Raw genomic sequence first — 15,666 nt, 5'->3', positions numbered from 1 at the left:
ATATCATAAGCATTCTGAGGGCAATGAAAGTATGTGCACAAATAAGTAATAGTTGTATTAGCCACACATAAAAAAATAAGTTTTATGGGGCCCTCAGGAACTTGCCTAGTTTTAACCCTTAGAAAAACAGTAGTATATTTGAAGTAAATTCTATTAAGAATACTTAAGTGTACTTAAAGTATTACTAAATAATACTTCTTCGAACTAAATTGGGACATTGTTAAGTTTACTAAAGTATAGTTTAGTAAACAATAAAGTAAACAATAGTACACTCCTGATCAAAATCTTAAGACCAGTCAAAAAATTGCAAGGATGTGCATTTTGCACTATTGGATCTAAAGAAGGTTCTAAGTAGAGCTTCACAATGTTAAAAGAAGAAATCAGCATAAGAGACAAAAACTTTTGAGTGGGGAATTAATTAAAAACTGCATTTACACTCAAACATGATTTTTTTTCAGCTGATCAAAAGTTTAAGACCATAGCTAAAAAAAAAAAAAAAAACCCCAAAACAGAAATCAAAGTGTCATGCCAGTAACGTTGGAAGCCATCAGGACCATCAAGGTTACATTTTCTCTTATCAGAGAAGAAAACTTTCTTCAACCTTTCAATGTCCCATGTTTGGTGCACCCTTGCAAAGTCCAAATGGGCAATTTTGTGGCGTTGAAGAAGCCGTGGCGTTTTAAGACGTTTTTTGTTTCTGAAGCCCTTCTCTCGCAGATGACGTCTGATGGTTATTGGGCTGCAGTCAGCACCAGTAATGTCTTAATTTGGGTAGAGGATCATCCTGTGTCTTGACGGATAGCCAATCGGATCCTACGGCTCAGAGCTGGTGAAATTTTTTTGGGTCTACCACTTGACTTTTTTGTTCCATAACCCTCAGGATCATTTAAAAAATGCAAAATGACTGTCTTACTGCGTCCTACCTCTGCAGCGATCGCACGTTGTAAGAGTCTTGACAGTGTAAAGACTTGACAGAAAATGACATGGAATCCAGATTTTTGCACAGCTTTTGGTTTTTAAAGACTATGTCTTAAACTTTTGATCAGCTGAAAAAAAATCATGTTTGAGTGTGATTTTAAGTATGAAATTAGTGAACTTTTAGTATACTTGAATAAACTACTTTTTGCTAAGGGCATAATTTACCGCAGTGTTTCTGTTGTAAAGTAATTGTTAATATATGAAAAATTTTAATGTTTAATAAGTTTTAACATTCCCTTTCAGAGTATTACTGCTGCCCCTATCTGTATTAGGGTTGAAAAAATGGTTGGGGTGGCCACAGGGGTGGCCAATTATTGGCTAAGGGTGGCCAGTGTCCCTCCTGGTCCTCCTTCTAGCTCCGCCACTGGACTCTCGTGGAATTGACTTTTAGACCATTAGCGTAAGGAGTTTTTATGGTTCCAGGGAGTGGTATGTCCCTGCAAGTCTTTGCACATTAGGCCCCAGCGCAGTTTCGGTCAGAAGCAGGGGAGGAGATCAGCGTGAAAGGGCGGATCCTGCGGAGAGGAGCACTGGGGGTGGATGGTCGTTTGGTGCATGGCGCGTGTTTTGAAGCTGCTTATGGAGAAATGTCTTGGGCCGTGAGTAGTGAGGAAACAGGAAGCGATTCTTGTGGGATGGAAGAGGGAAATAGTGACAATGAAGGGTGGAAGATAGCAACATCAAAAAATGAGAAAAAGCGGAAAAAACAGAGATCAGTTCAAGGGAATCTAGTTCAGAACAATCAGTGATGATCATTCCATACATTCCACAGCACAACAAATGAATCAAGTATATTCAAAGTCGTAATCAGGCAGACTTTTTACAATGAATCGGTCATAACAACAAACCACAATAACTTGTCGGGAATCAGAGGTGCCGAATTTGTACATTTGGGACCTGTAATTACTGCAAAAGACGCGCCAGCATAGGAAACAAAGGATACTAAATTATTGGGAAAAAGACTCATGAGCCATCATGAGAAATAGTCCCTAAAGTAGCAGGGCAAGTGCAATTGAGGCATCCCTAGACATAATATCATAAGATTCGGGAGGCAATAAAGGTGGCAAAATAAAGAATAGGTTTAAAGCAACAATAAACAAGAATAAGTTATGGGCCATCTCAAATCTAGTGCCTAATTTTAACTTTAGAAAAAGTCAGTATACATTTGAAGTATTCATAGGTATACATAAGTACTTAAAGTATACAAATAACAACTCTCTCGAACTAAATTGGGCATTGTTATTTCAAATATGTTAGTAAAAATTAGTAACATAGCAGCAGATTTTAAGAGTAAAAAAGTTGCAAGGTGTGCATTGCACTATGGATCTAAAGAAGTTTAATAGGCTTACAATGTAAAAAAGAACTATATAAAGACAAAATTTGGTGGGGAATAATTAAACTGCATTTAACTCAACGGACTTTTCAGCGATCAAAATTAAGGCATAGCTAAAAATAAACCCAAAACAAAATCGAAATTTCGATGCCATAACTGTGGAAGCATCAGAACAAAGGTTACATTCTCTTATCAGAGAAACAAAACCTCACTTCAATTCCAGGGCACCGTGCAAATTCCAAATGCCATTATGTGGAATGAAAAAGTTGGTTTAAGACTTTTTTGTTTGAAGCCTCTAGAATTTGATGTTATTGGGCTCAGTAGAATAAGTTAATTTACATCTGTTCTTGACGAGCCAATCACCACGCCAGAGCAAATTTTTTCAATGACTTTTTTGTTCATAACCGGATAAAAAAATGCAAAATATGTCGAAGCTGCGTCTAAAACATCTCAGTCGACGTTTAAGATTTGACATGGTAATGCTTGCGAAAAGTAATGAATCAGATTTGGACGTTGGTTTGACATTCTTAGAACTTTGATAGTTAAATAATCTGTTTGAGTTGAATTTAAATTATGGACAATGTGAATTTTAGTATACTTGATAATATTTTGGGCTAATTACCGCAGTTTTTTTTGTTGTGTATTGTTATTATGATTTTATTTTTAATATTTTCATTTTTCGTTTATTGTTTGTTTAGGGGGGTTGGGGTGGGGGGTGGATTATTGAGGGGGCCAGCCTCGTTTTCTCTGTGCTTGTGATTGCTTTTAGCCATTCTAAGGTTTTTATGGTTCGGGGTGTATGTCCTGCAAGTTTGCACATTAGGCCCCGCGCAGTTTCGTCAGAAGAGGAGGAGAGGAGCACTGGGAGTGTTTGTCAGGATATGGGACGAGCGGAGGGGCGCAGCAGGGACTTTACAGGAACAAGCAACCGTGCCTTCACTCCTTCACCGCAAAAACTCCCTATCCCAGGTCATGCACTGAGTCCCAGACACAATCAGCTGGAACATGTACACCACGGAGCGCAGGCGGATGAGCCTGCGCGCAGCAAAGAGGAAGGATCCAGTGTGGGTGTCCGCTGGAAGTTTGTGGCAGGACTCCTCGGTGCTGGAGCTGACAGCCAGCAACGGCGGCTCGGGTAAACAGGTCGTCTCCCCGCGAAGCAGGACCAGGGCGGTATCCGTGGCTTACATCGTCAGCGAGGACGCGTCTGTGCCCCAAACAGAGGAGAACCTGTCACTGAAATGTCTGAAGGAAGCCTGCGCGGACGCTCACGCCTCCTTAAAAACCATTTCATTCGATAAAATATCAGTGGGAACCACAGACATCCTGGATAGTTTCTATAATGCAGGCAAGTGCAGGCATGCTGGGGGATATATTATTATGCTGAGGAGTTAAACTCACCCTCCATGTTAAATCTCCCTGCAGATGTAGCAGTGGTGGAGATGAGCGACTCTTTCTGCCAGCCGTCTCTTTTCTATCATCTGGGAGTGAGAGAGAGCTTCAGCATGACTAATAACATCATCCTGTATTGTTATAAGCAGGAAAGCGATCTACAGGCTCTCAAGGTAAAACTTGTCTTTGTTAATTGATCCAAGTAAAAGTTTAACTTGTGCTGCAGTTTTGGTGGATTACAAAACTGCTGGCTGTTAGTCAAGAAAAGCAAACAATGCACGGAGAGGAGTACACTTTGATTAGGTTATAATGAATGTGGGAGTAGGTAAGTACAGGGGCGGAGCTAGATGGGGGGCCAGGGGTGGCCATGGCCACCCTTAAGCCGGGCGTACACTGTGCGATTTTCGGGGTGATTTTCCAGTCGTCCGAGAATCTTTCGATCGGGCCGACTTTCAGCCTGGTGGTGCGTCGTGAGTGGTGTACAAGGGGTTACGAGCGGCAATCAGCCTCTCACAACCACCTCTCGATCAGGAATCGTGAGGTCAGGAGTCGTGGGCAAATCGCTTAGCGCACGTGTGCAAACAAGGATTCAGATGTAAACACAGCAGTGTGGCAGGGATGCAATAAGTTAAATACAGTTCTGTCTGTAAAATTGACAGACCGTAGCAGCCACGTTTGCTCAGCCATGTCTTTTTTTTTCCAAATACGTCCGCGCCTTTTCTTTTAAAGACTTTCAGCACAAAATTGCGCAAATTGCTAAGGCAGCGCATTTCACTCTAGTGAGTTTAATATCCCCCTTCTATTTGTTTGGCTTCAGGATGGAGAGCTATGTAGATATTAGTACTTGTAAATATCAATTTAATGCAGAATGATATTGATAAAAGTAATGTCGATGGTAATGACGATGGTAAAGATGTTTGCTCCAGAACTCAAACTTGAAAGAATTTTATCCAATATACCTTTTATCTAGACGGAAGTTTAAATATATGCATCTATTTGTTTGCAAAGGCTGTAGGAAACTATCATTTGACTTTATTTAGAGATGTGGACGTTGTGCTTGTTCCTGTTGGAACAGTGTAGATTGACCCTGAGATTCTGGTGCCCATCCACTTTTGGCCATCCCCTCAGTGTACATTGGTTAGTGCCTGGCCACCCTTATAAGAATTTTCTGGCTACACCTCTGGGTAAGTACACACAGTGAGCTTTGTTTAAAAAAAAAAGAAAAACTAATTGTCTTGGTCAAGCTTGGTTCTGATTTCTGAAGGGTTTAAATGCAGTTAAGTTCGTTATGGCTTTCATGGGCAGTTTTAGACAGGGGCCAACAAGGGCCAATGTCCCTGTAGAACAGGTCCTGGCTCCTCTTATAGCTTTTGTAAAGGAAAGCTCTATGTTTACGTCTTTAAGCTTTGATTCTTTCCAGAGAACAAACACTTTAAATATCTCTTCATAATGTAGAGCGGAGGTCTTCAACAGGGGTCCTCAAGGGGGTCCAAGGAGGTACTGCATGGGGGTCGCGAGAGTTTTGGTTGATTAGACTTTTTTTTATATTCCCCCCTGCAATTTTTTACCACTAATTGAAATGTATTTAAATACACATTAACATGAATTCAACACACTCTAGTAAACAGATAAATGGAGGTCTTTCAATCATCAATGATCACATTCAGTGACACACAGGAGCTCTTTCAAGCTGGGCACCATTTCATTCACAACACCTGTCCCATCAACCAGGAATCAGAATCAGAAATACTTTAATAATCCCAGGTCGATTTTTTTTTGTTAAATTACTCCATATGTAATAGAGTGACTATAGCACCAGTTTGATATAACACAATTTCATACAATAGATATAACTAGAGGGTCCCCGCTCCATCTCACCATCAGTTTAGGGGTCCTTGGCCTGGAAAACGTTGAAGACCCCTGATGTAGAGTATATGTATTAAATAAGTATGAGACATAACAGGAGTTTTGGCCATTTGTAACCTGAGAAATGGCAGTGCTTACCGGGCTCATTTTTTCAGAAAGTCGGCCCAGAAATACAGTTAATGAAGCATTTTATAAATCTCCAGGATCTCCCCCTTGCACATCCTCACATCTTGCATCATTACATTATACGTATTTGCAAGACATCATTGGCTCCAGCCATATTAGGTAACTAGATCAAGGACATTCTGAATGCACAGTGACAGAGAGCTTAATGTGAGGAATTATCCACTCTGTCTCTGCTCCTATATCATTCCCTAATCTTTGTTATGTACATAATGAAGATGATACATTTTTATCCTGACATAACTGTAAGTGGAATGTAAGGAAAATATTAGCCTTAACACATTACAGGCAGTTATTATTAGGGTTTAAAAAGTACATACATTAATGATATAAACTAATTCTAACAACTAAAAACAGACACTGACAATTAAGTTTATTTTCCCTTGATTTGAGGATGTAAGTAAGGCAATTTGCCAATGGAATAAGATGATTTATGTTTAAAATAAGGCTGCAACTAATGATTTTTTTTGCATATCGGTTAATCTGTCGGTTATTTTTTTCGCTTGATAATTTTCACGAAATGAAACCATGTAACTAAAACTATTTCACGTGAGGAGTTCTGAATAGAGCTTATTAACAGACGAAAACATTTTCTTAATCTTAAATGCAAAATGTTAATATATTTTTTTTTTACAATTTTGGTATAATTACTGGTCTAAGTGGAGCACTCTATCAGCTAAAGGCCTGTTTCAGAGTCTCTATACTCCAGATAATGATTAATCAACCACTAAATGAGTTGACGATTATTTCAATTTCAATCGTTTCAATCCTAGTTTAAAATAAGAAAAAAAGAACAGTATCTTATTTCAAGTGCATCATATCTAATTATTTTATTTTAAGGGGAATAAAAAAAAACATTAATTACATTACATGCTCATTTTATTTAACCACTCAAATTAAAGGTAAATGGACTGATTTTAAGACATTTTTACTTATTTAAATAATTTTATGCAGTTTAATAAGAAATAGATTTCTTCAAAGAGACTATAACTAATCAGTTTCTTGGACCTTTCAGTATTTCACCTTTCCAATTTTAACAATTATTAAGAAATAACATTCAACCTTAAGCTCCAGCTGTATTGAGATAGGACCACAGTTATTGTTTGTTAGATCAGGGAAATCCAACCAAGGCTTTGTTGCTTACTTAATATACTAAATTATGCACTCTTGCCCTCATGTGTAGTTTATACACATGATACTAGTTATAGTGCGTTAACCACTTTCTGTCAATGGAGTACTGTGATACATGGTCATTAAAGAAGGTGTTGGTAGTATGTCCATTGTGAGCAGATGCCAAGTCCTGATGAAAAGTAAAACCAGTCTGTTGGTTTTACTTCTGCATTATTTTCCCTCCAACAAACTCCATTACAATGCTTGGACCCATTGTGAACAGTCATGTCATAAAGGACTATTTTAAAGATGGTCTAATATGTCAGACCATATAGAAAAAATACACATGTGAAAATACATTCAATTAAAAAAATGTTTTGTGTTTGGATGAAATTGTTAAATAAACTTTTTAGCAGCGTAACCTTGTAGCCTATTTGGTTGTTTAGTTTAACAGCATCCTAAAAATCTTTTAAAGGCTTCCATCTACTGTCTGTATTTGACTCTAATCTAAAGCCCATCAGGCATGCACAGATACAAAATAGTTACTGAAACCCATGAAAGTTTTCTCAGTGCTTACTGTTGCTTGAATTGTTTGTTTAGGAGCAGTGTGGGTGTTACACCTTCATCCCGTACGTGGTGTCACCTCAGGGCAAAGTGTTTGCCTGTGACGCCACCATGATGACCTGCATGAAAGAGCTGATTCAGCCTAGTTTACAGCTGGAGCCCCTTCTCACCCCGCTGGTGGAGAGATTGGTACACCTGCTGAACAACGTGCACATTCAGTCCAGGTCAGTCAAGCACTTCAGGGCTCCAACCACCCAATTCATAAAGTCTTGTATGTGGCTTTCCTGTTAAATCCCAAACTTTCCCAACTTTCAGTTTCACCTTGTTGTTTTAATTAAGAACTGTAAAATATCGGAATGGTCTCTTTGTTTTTTTTGCTGACAGCGAGTACTTCAGGGAGTCTCTGAGGCAAGAGATCCGGATGGCACGGGAGCGATTTAGTGGGAAAGCCCTGAGCGAGGAGCTGAACCACATCCAGAGTCGCCTGGATAGCGTAGATCTGCTCACGCCTGATATAGTCATGAACCTGCTGTTGTCCTACCGAGATGTTCAGGTGATCACTTCATGAGTTTTGTCTCATCTGAAAGAAATGTAATATTTAGAGTTTGTTTAATTCAATTTATCAAATCAATTTATCTGTCCATAATTTTTTTATTTATTTATCGATTCTTAATCGGATAGCAAAAGGTTCCATAAAGAACACTTTTTATGAAATAAAAAAAAAATTCCATTTGAGGAGTTCTGGATAAAGCTTATTGACAGACGAAAATGTTTTTATATCTTAAATTCAAAATGTTTATATATTTTTGTGAGTTCTCTGTCAGCTAAAGGTATGTTTTAGAGTCTCTAAACCCCAGTTAACAATTAATCAATTAATGAATTACTATTAATTAAATAATCGATTAATCACGATAAATCTTATTGTTTCAGCCGTATTTCCAATAAACCTGAGCAGGGTCACAAATTTATTGTAAAAGGCTTTATGAATACTTTTAATGATTAAACTTATCATAAGCCATATCTGTCTAAAATCATAACAATGTGTAAAATTTCCTACAGTATGCTATCAAGACATTCACTTTTGTACCTACTCTGTTACTTCTCCCTAGGATTATGATGCCATGATCAAACTGGTTGAGACTCTCAACAATCTGCCTATGTGTCAGGCTGCAAGGCATCAGAATATAAAGTTTCATTATATATTTGCTCTAAACAGGTACCCACATCTTTGTGTAGTCTACTTAATTAATGATAAGTAATATCTACTCATGTTTCAGCCACAGGTTTTATTGTATGCTTAGTGTGGCTTTTGTTTCCTTTGTTGGCATTCAAACTTCTAAAGCAGTCAGTCAAAGATGCGGGCTGCAAAAATGATCCCATTTCCTGTTTTTAGGAGGAATCGCCCCGGCGATCGAGCAGAGGCTCTGAAATTAATCTTACCCATTGTGGAGTCTGGAGACAAAGTGGCATCAGATGTCTACTGCCTGTGTGGACGGATCTACAAAGACATGTTCATGAGCTCAGGCTTCACAGATGTGTCCAGCAGAGACCAGGCCTGCTACTGGTACGTCCACTTTATTTGTTTGTAGCTCTGGTCATACACTGCTGCTTTTTAGTATAATCAAAAAAGTGAACTTCATTTAATATGGAGATTTAATGCAACACAAATTGATATTTATTTAGTGAATATTGATGATTAAAGTCAATGAAAAAACAAAATAACTTTTCTCAGAAGAAAAGATTATTTTATTAGACTTAAAAGAGGACTTTTTAGATGGAGAAATGTAACATTCTGCTCAATCACAGATAGAACCGCTGACTTGATAGTTGTCCGTAGAACCTGTATGTTGAAATCACTGGAAAACTGAGTGGAAGGAAAACATGTCACAGAAAAAGGACAATAAGTAACTGGGGCACTTACAAACTCTCCTTAACACATAAATGCAGCCCCTTTTTTGATGACCAACGTGTCTTTCTTCATTTTACACTGCAGTTAGATGCAATTTATTAAATTATTTTTGATTCCCCCTATAATTAATACTTCAAGTTTCACTTATGAAAAGTTTTATTTTTTGTCGTTTGTTTTTCTCTAGGTATGGGAAAGCGTTTGAGGTAGAGCCAAGCCTCCACTCTGGAATCAACAGCGTGATCCTCCTGATGGCAGCTGGACATGAGTTTGAGACTTCTATTGAGCTGCGCAAAATAGGTGCAAAAATAATTGCCTGTTGTGTTGTTGCTTGTTTTTATTTTTGTTTTAATCCATATTTTTGGAACGGATTTTCAAAAAGTTTCCATATATAAAAGGAAACTGAATAGCGTGTGTAAAGCTGATCTTTATGCACATCAACCCATTTGCATAAAATAAGGGGTACAGCAGATGCAAACTTTTTGCTAATTTGCCTTCAAGACTGTTTACTGATTAACAACAGCAGAAGGGTTGTTAGATTATTTTCTGCTCAGTACTGCTCCACCATAACCTGTTTTTATCTCCCCCATTAGTCTCAAATGGCTTATAACTAAAGCAGAGATATGCAATGTTGCATATCTTGTTAGGATTCAAATTACAAATAAACAAATACTGAGAATACTAATTATATGTATTGATAAACAGTTCTCAGTAGTTTTCAGTAATTATTCTTTAGATTTTTTTTGTATTGTTTTTTTCTCATTTGGATCATTTAGTTGAAACCAAGGACAGAGTTCAAATAAAGTTTTTAGTTGACTACTTCAAATTATTAATAAATTATTATATTATTATAGTAAATGAAAACTATCAAATCATTGTAATTTGAGAGAAAAATAAAAGCAAAATCTAGGCTGCAGAATCTACAGTGCAAAAATATAACATTTATTTCTTTGAGTGCAGTTGTTTTCTGACTTTTTCAAAAATAAAAACAATGAACACAATAAATGTTATAAAAAAATTATGAATAATTTCCAAAATTCTGTGATGGACTGTCAGCCTGTCCAGAGTGTGCCCTGCCTTTTGCACATAGATTGCTGTAGATGTGCACCAGTCCCTGATGGATTAAGCGAGAGAAGATGGATGGACTTCTAAAATTCTTAAGATTTTACTGCGATAGTATAATTTTACACAGATACCAATCAACCTGCCCGCCTCTACTAAATAGAGGAGTTCAGAAGTTTAAGTTGTTGGCCGAGACTTTCTATTAGCCTTATTGTTTAGCAAAAATGTTTATGGTCATTGTGGCCTGAAAGTAGGGACTGATACAATGACAGAGGATGGAGAGAGAGGCTTTAGGATGAAGAAAATGTTTGCACTGTCAGAAATAATAATTCTAGGATAATATCAGTGGTGGAAATGACTGAGACATCTATCCATCCATTTTCTGACACGCTTAATCCCAAGTGGGGTCACGAGGGGTGCTGGTGCCTATCTCCAGCTGTCTATGGGTGAGAGGCAGGTACAGCCTGAACAGGTCGCCAGTCCATCGCAGGGCAACACCGAGACAAACAGGACAAACAACTATTCACGTGCACACTCACACTGAAGGGGAATTTAGAGAAGCCAATTAACCTAACAGTCATGTTTTTGGACTGTGGGAGGAAGCCGGAGTACCCGGAGAAAACCCACACATGTTCAGGGAGAACATGCACACTCCATGCAGAAAGACCCCAGGCTGGGACTCAAGCCCGCAACCTTCTTGCTGCAAGGCAGCAGTGCTACCGACTGCATGAGTGAGACAGATTAATGCATTTTATGCAATTACACCAAGAATAAAACACAGTGACCATGCATAAATATTTCACGCTCTGTACATCTTTACAGACTTTGTGCAAAGCGATAATGTTGTATTACTTATTATGGGCCTAACTTAGTTTTTAATATTTTGGGTTATGCAGGCATTGTGAGGAGGTGGTGAAGATAAATCCAGCTGTTTAGAGATTAATCTAGCTGCAAATCTGATTGTAGCGTCAGAGAGGAGCTGACAGTCAGCTTTGCCATGTTTTTAATTGATATTTATTCATTTTAATTTAACTTTAACTTTTTCTTTTTAGTTTTTTTTTTGTTTTGCTTGAAGCATATTGAGACTCTTATGCAAAATACACCCTGAATAGCAGTCATCATAATTATTTTTGTATAATGATAATCGTTATTGTCTGCCATCTTCATTGCTTTGAATTCCTCCTGTCATTTATGGCCACTCCCAACTGCCAGTAGAACATGCAGTTCCCTCATCTAAATAGAATGGACCAAGTTGGTTTGGCACTTCTTCACTACTTCCGTCTGCACGCTGTGTTTTTGGATAACCGGCACCATGTCCACTTATTATACATGTAACTTTAATGCTCCTTACTTGGAAGCCTTGATGATCAGGTCTTCATTGTAACAAACTATTCTTTACATGAGAAAAAAAATGGTATGATATAAACAATGTGTGTATCTATTGTTTTACTTAAAATTGCATCAAATTCTTTTTGCAAGCAAAGAAAGAAATCAGAGGGGATTTTGTGATGCATTTTTTGTAGCTATGCATAAGCGTCAGATATCATATTGATATCATGTTAATATTCTGGTAATGTGCTGTGTTTTGTATTATTTAGGTGTTACCATAAGCACCCTGCTCGGCAGAAAGGGCAGTTTGGAGAAGATGACGGAATACTGGGATGTAGGTTTCTACCTTGGAGCAAATATTCTTGCTAAAGAGTTCAGGAAAGTCATAGAAGCTTCTGAGAAGCTCTACAGACTAAAGGCTCCTGTTTGGTAAGAAGCATAAGCTGTTTTTGATATATTTTTTAAGTGCTTGGAAAGCCTTTCAGTTGTAACTCCATGTGGACTTATCAATGTTGCATGTTTCTCTCAGGTATCTGGCATCCATTATGGAAACATACATCCTGTATCGCCAGTTTGCCAAGCCCCCTGAGGTGCGGTCTCCCAAACAAGATACAGTTGACTTCTGGATGGAGCTGCTTTTGCAATCCTGCAAACCCACCATCTCGACAAATCGCTGCCCTGTAAGAGAATACAAGCAGCAGCTTTACACTTGTTGTGGCATTCTTGGCAAAGATGTTTAAAAAGCGTTGAAATAAATGTAACTTGTGTAACAGAAAAAAAATCTAAAAAAAAAAATAGTAAAATTTGGCCAAATGAAATTTTATTTTAAATGTTCTTTTTATAGGAATTATGAAAAGCACATTGAGAACTCCTTCTCCGCTTGTAGAGAGACTAGATGAGACTAGAGACTGATTCCGCTCTCCACGGGTCACTATGAAAGACATGGTCAAATGCCTTCTTCAGATCCACAAAACAGATTTGGACCAGCTGGGCAAACTCCCAAGCACCCTTGAACATCCTTCAGAGAGTATAGAGCTGATGCAGTGTTCCATGGCTCGGACAAAAACCACACTGCTCCTGAAGCTGAGGTTCAATAGTCAGCCAGGCTCTCCTCTCCAGCACCCTGGCATAGGCATTTGTGGGGAGGCCAAGAAGTGTGATTGCATTATAATTTGAACACAACTATGGTTCCCCTTCTTATTCAGGGAAACCACCACTCCAGTCTGCCATAGCCACTGTCCCTGACCTCCATGCCACTGTCCCTGACCTCTAATAACATTCAAAGACCTAAAGCTGGACATACTCTGTACAATATTATCAATCATTGTACTCAGCTACAGCTCAACAGCTAAGTTGACAGCTCATGCTGTATGTTCTTACACTGTACACCCTGACGCTCTGATGCGATCTAACTGCTCACACTGTACATCCAAAGGCCACATGTCGGGCTCTGTGTCAAGAGATGGCTCTGGTCGGACTCGTCAATCTGGAAGACAAAGAACTCCCTTGTTTGAACATGAGCACTGTGCAAGGTTCTGCTAAATCGGCTCGTAGAGAGTCAGCTCTGCTTCAACAGCAGGATTTGTCCAAGAACCCCTCACTAGGGTTGACTGAATTTCCAACATGGTTGATTTTGTCCCAACCTTATGATTCCTGATGTGGAGGTAGCCGTGAGAGACTGATTTCCCCTCATTACCCCCTGTATACTACATGACACAAGATGTACGCTCTATATTTCTTGTCACATTAAGGGCTTGAACTGCCCTCACCCAGAGCTTGTTTGCTTTGGGAGACCCTACCAGGGGCATTTAAGCCTCTGACAACATAATCTCTCGGCACTGAAATCCCTACACCATGTTAAGGTGGTGGTTTTCATTTACTGTCAGAGTGCAAATATAGGATATAAGTAGTTATCATGAAGTTAGAGCATGAAGTGAAGTTTACAGTAAAGCCACTGCCAAAAACGAGACTGCAGCAAAGTTTTAATGCAGTAAACTGATTTTGTCATTAAGTCAAGGTCTGCTGAACCAATAATAGCCATTGGATTTCTGTCACAGGTGCTCATTCTGGAGCCCAGTAAAGTCTTCCAGCCGTCTATTGTGAGCGTGAGCGAAGAGGACGAGAGTCGCACTGTTCAGCTAAAACATGTCACTCCTTTGAAGGTTTGGGCTCTCACATATCTTTCTGTTTGTTTATACATCAACAAACTAGGTATTATATCCAGTGCTGTCTTACTAAAGAAATAGCTTTGCTCATTGATGTTGAAGTGAATGTTTAACTAGTGCAGTGCATTATAATATGCTTGTAGAGTAAGTTTATTATAGTAATTAGGACTTGTCACCTGCTAAGTATTGACTGGTCTCTATTCCTGTTCTTCTATTTGTGGACTCATGCAAATTAAAACAGTTTTAACAGGTAGTTTAACCAACAAGTTGATTCTTTTTTAATATCTTATTTTCTTTTTTGTGGTTGATTCTGCAGAAAGGCCTACATCAGTGGACTTTCCCAGCTAATGCAATCCGAGGAGTGAGGTAAGGAGAAGAGCAGCATGTGCAAACACCTTTCAGCTGGATGTGTTGTAGCTAGGGGGACCCATAACATGTGGGTTGTCTGGGCAACCTTGGCTTGCCCTCAAATTTCTGTTCGGTCAGCATGGCTTCACTTCAGGCTTGACTTCTCTCCACTTTATTTGTTGATATCCATTGTGGCTACTGATCTGTGTCACTGTGCACTTAAGCATTATCTAATGTGGTAATTTAGGCCATTTAGAGCCAACAATAATAAAGCAGCAAGCTGTTGGACTGTTAATGATGTCATTAGATTCCAGTGTTATGTCGGGAGATTTCTACTGAAGCCTAACATGACCACACCCATCTCTTATCCTTTACCGTGCTGGAGAACCTTTAACATTCAAACAATAGCTGTTGTTCCAAATAGGAAATAAATGATTTACAAATAAGTTGAATTTTTTTGTATCCGTTTTCCCTAAAGTGCGTCAAAGATCGATGAGAGGAGCTGCTTCCTGTACGTTCACTATAATTCTGATGACTTCCAGCTTTGCTTCCCGTCAGAGATCCACTGTAAGGGGTGAGTAACTTGTATATTTGCACCAAAGAGTGACCTATTTACTGCCAAACTGTACAAACTGGCTGTGCCAAAAAAGAGATAATTTAAGCATATTTTTCCCGTGTTTTTTTAATTGCATACACCTTTTTTAGTGTAGCACCACAGCTTAAGTTTAGTTTGGGATATAATTTTTCTAACTTCTTGAGATATTTTCATTAAAGGCTGTATTTACTAGTTCTCCTGTTACCTGGAAATGTTTACAACTGAACTTCATCTGTCTGTAGGTTTTTATGCATCATGTTTTTTCCCCCAAACTGTTTACATTTGATCACTGCTGCATTTTATGGAATGTAAATGTTTATTTACTGTCTGGAAAGCTGTACTAAACTAAATTTTGTTTTGTATAACCTCAGTGTATACAAAATTACAATAAAAGTTGTCTAAGTTCTAGCAAAACATGAAGACCATGAAGAAAATATCTTGTTTTGGTTCCAGAACTGTGCTTTCTGGGCCTCCCTTTGGTTTACATAAAGTTTCCATGACCTCCAAATTGCTATCTGCTTTGAATCGCATAACTGTTTTTGTTTTTTAACTTTTCGATTTACTATTTCAATTCAACATTGGTTATCGATACATTTAAAATGGAATAACTCTCTAAATGGGTCATTTATTCCATTCATTTTTACCAGCCTTTTTTACTCTGACCCAACCTTTGATTGGACCATTCCTTCAAAAGCACTCCATTCCTGCCCTAGCTCTGTTATTGTTGCCCTGCTGAAAGGGAGGGGGGTGTGGGGGATTCTTTAGCCTCATCTAACTGGTTTTATTCCAATGCTGGCCTGCATTTGGAAAGCACTTTGGGGTGTTTTGACTCAAA

The 15,666-nt window shown here is 38.5% G+C and overlaps 1 protein-coding gene across 1 annotated transcript in view; it reads left to right on the top strand.

The window, feature by feature from the left end:
• Nucleotides 1–3,165: 3,165 nt before the first annotated feature.
• Nucleotides 3,166–15,666, top strand: part of si:ch211-1i11.3 (mitogen-activated protein kinase kinase kinase 5) — a 29,435-nt gene continuing 16,934 nt past the window's right edge. Inside the window, exons 1-12 of the mRNA XM_038301267.1 lie at nt 3,166–3,659; nt 3,737–3,876; nt 7,463–7,650; nt 7,811–7,979; nt 8,536–8,642; nt 8,820–8,990; nt 9,520–9,632; nt 11,993–12,152; nt 12,253–12,403; nt 13,781–13,885; nt 14,205–14,254; nt 14,715–14,810. Of these exons, the coding sequence (XP_038157195.1) occupies nt 3,317–3,659; nt 3,737–3,876; nt 7,463–7,650; nt 7,811–7,979; nt 8,536–8,642; nt 8,820–8,990; nt 9,520–9,632; nt 11,993–12,152; nt 12,253–12,403; nt 13,781–13,885; nt 14,205–14,254; nt 14,715–14,810 (1,793 nt within the window). The 5' untranslated portion in view covers nt 3,166–3,316. The remainder of the gene's footprint in view (nt 3,660–3,736; nt 3,877–7,462; nt 7,651–7,810; nt 7,980–8,535; nt 8,643–8,819; nt 8,991–9,519; nt 9,633–11,992; nt 12,153–12,252; nt 12,404–13,780; nt 13,886–14,204; nt 14,255–14,714; nt 14,811–15,666) is intronic.

This window comes from Cyprinodon tularosa, unplaced genomic scaffold (genome assembly GCF_016077235.1).
Source record: "Cyprinodon tularosa strain WSP-4 unplaced genomic scaffold, ASM1607723v1 ctg464, whole genome shotgun sequence".
Classification (NCBI taxonomy): Eukaryota; Metazoa; Chordata; class Actinopteri; order Cyprinodontiformes; family Cyprinodontidae; genus Cyprinodon; species Cyprinodon tularosa.
Note: the sequence above shows the minus strand (reverse complement) of the source record. Positions and strands in the feature narration are given on the sequence as shown.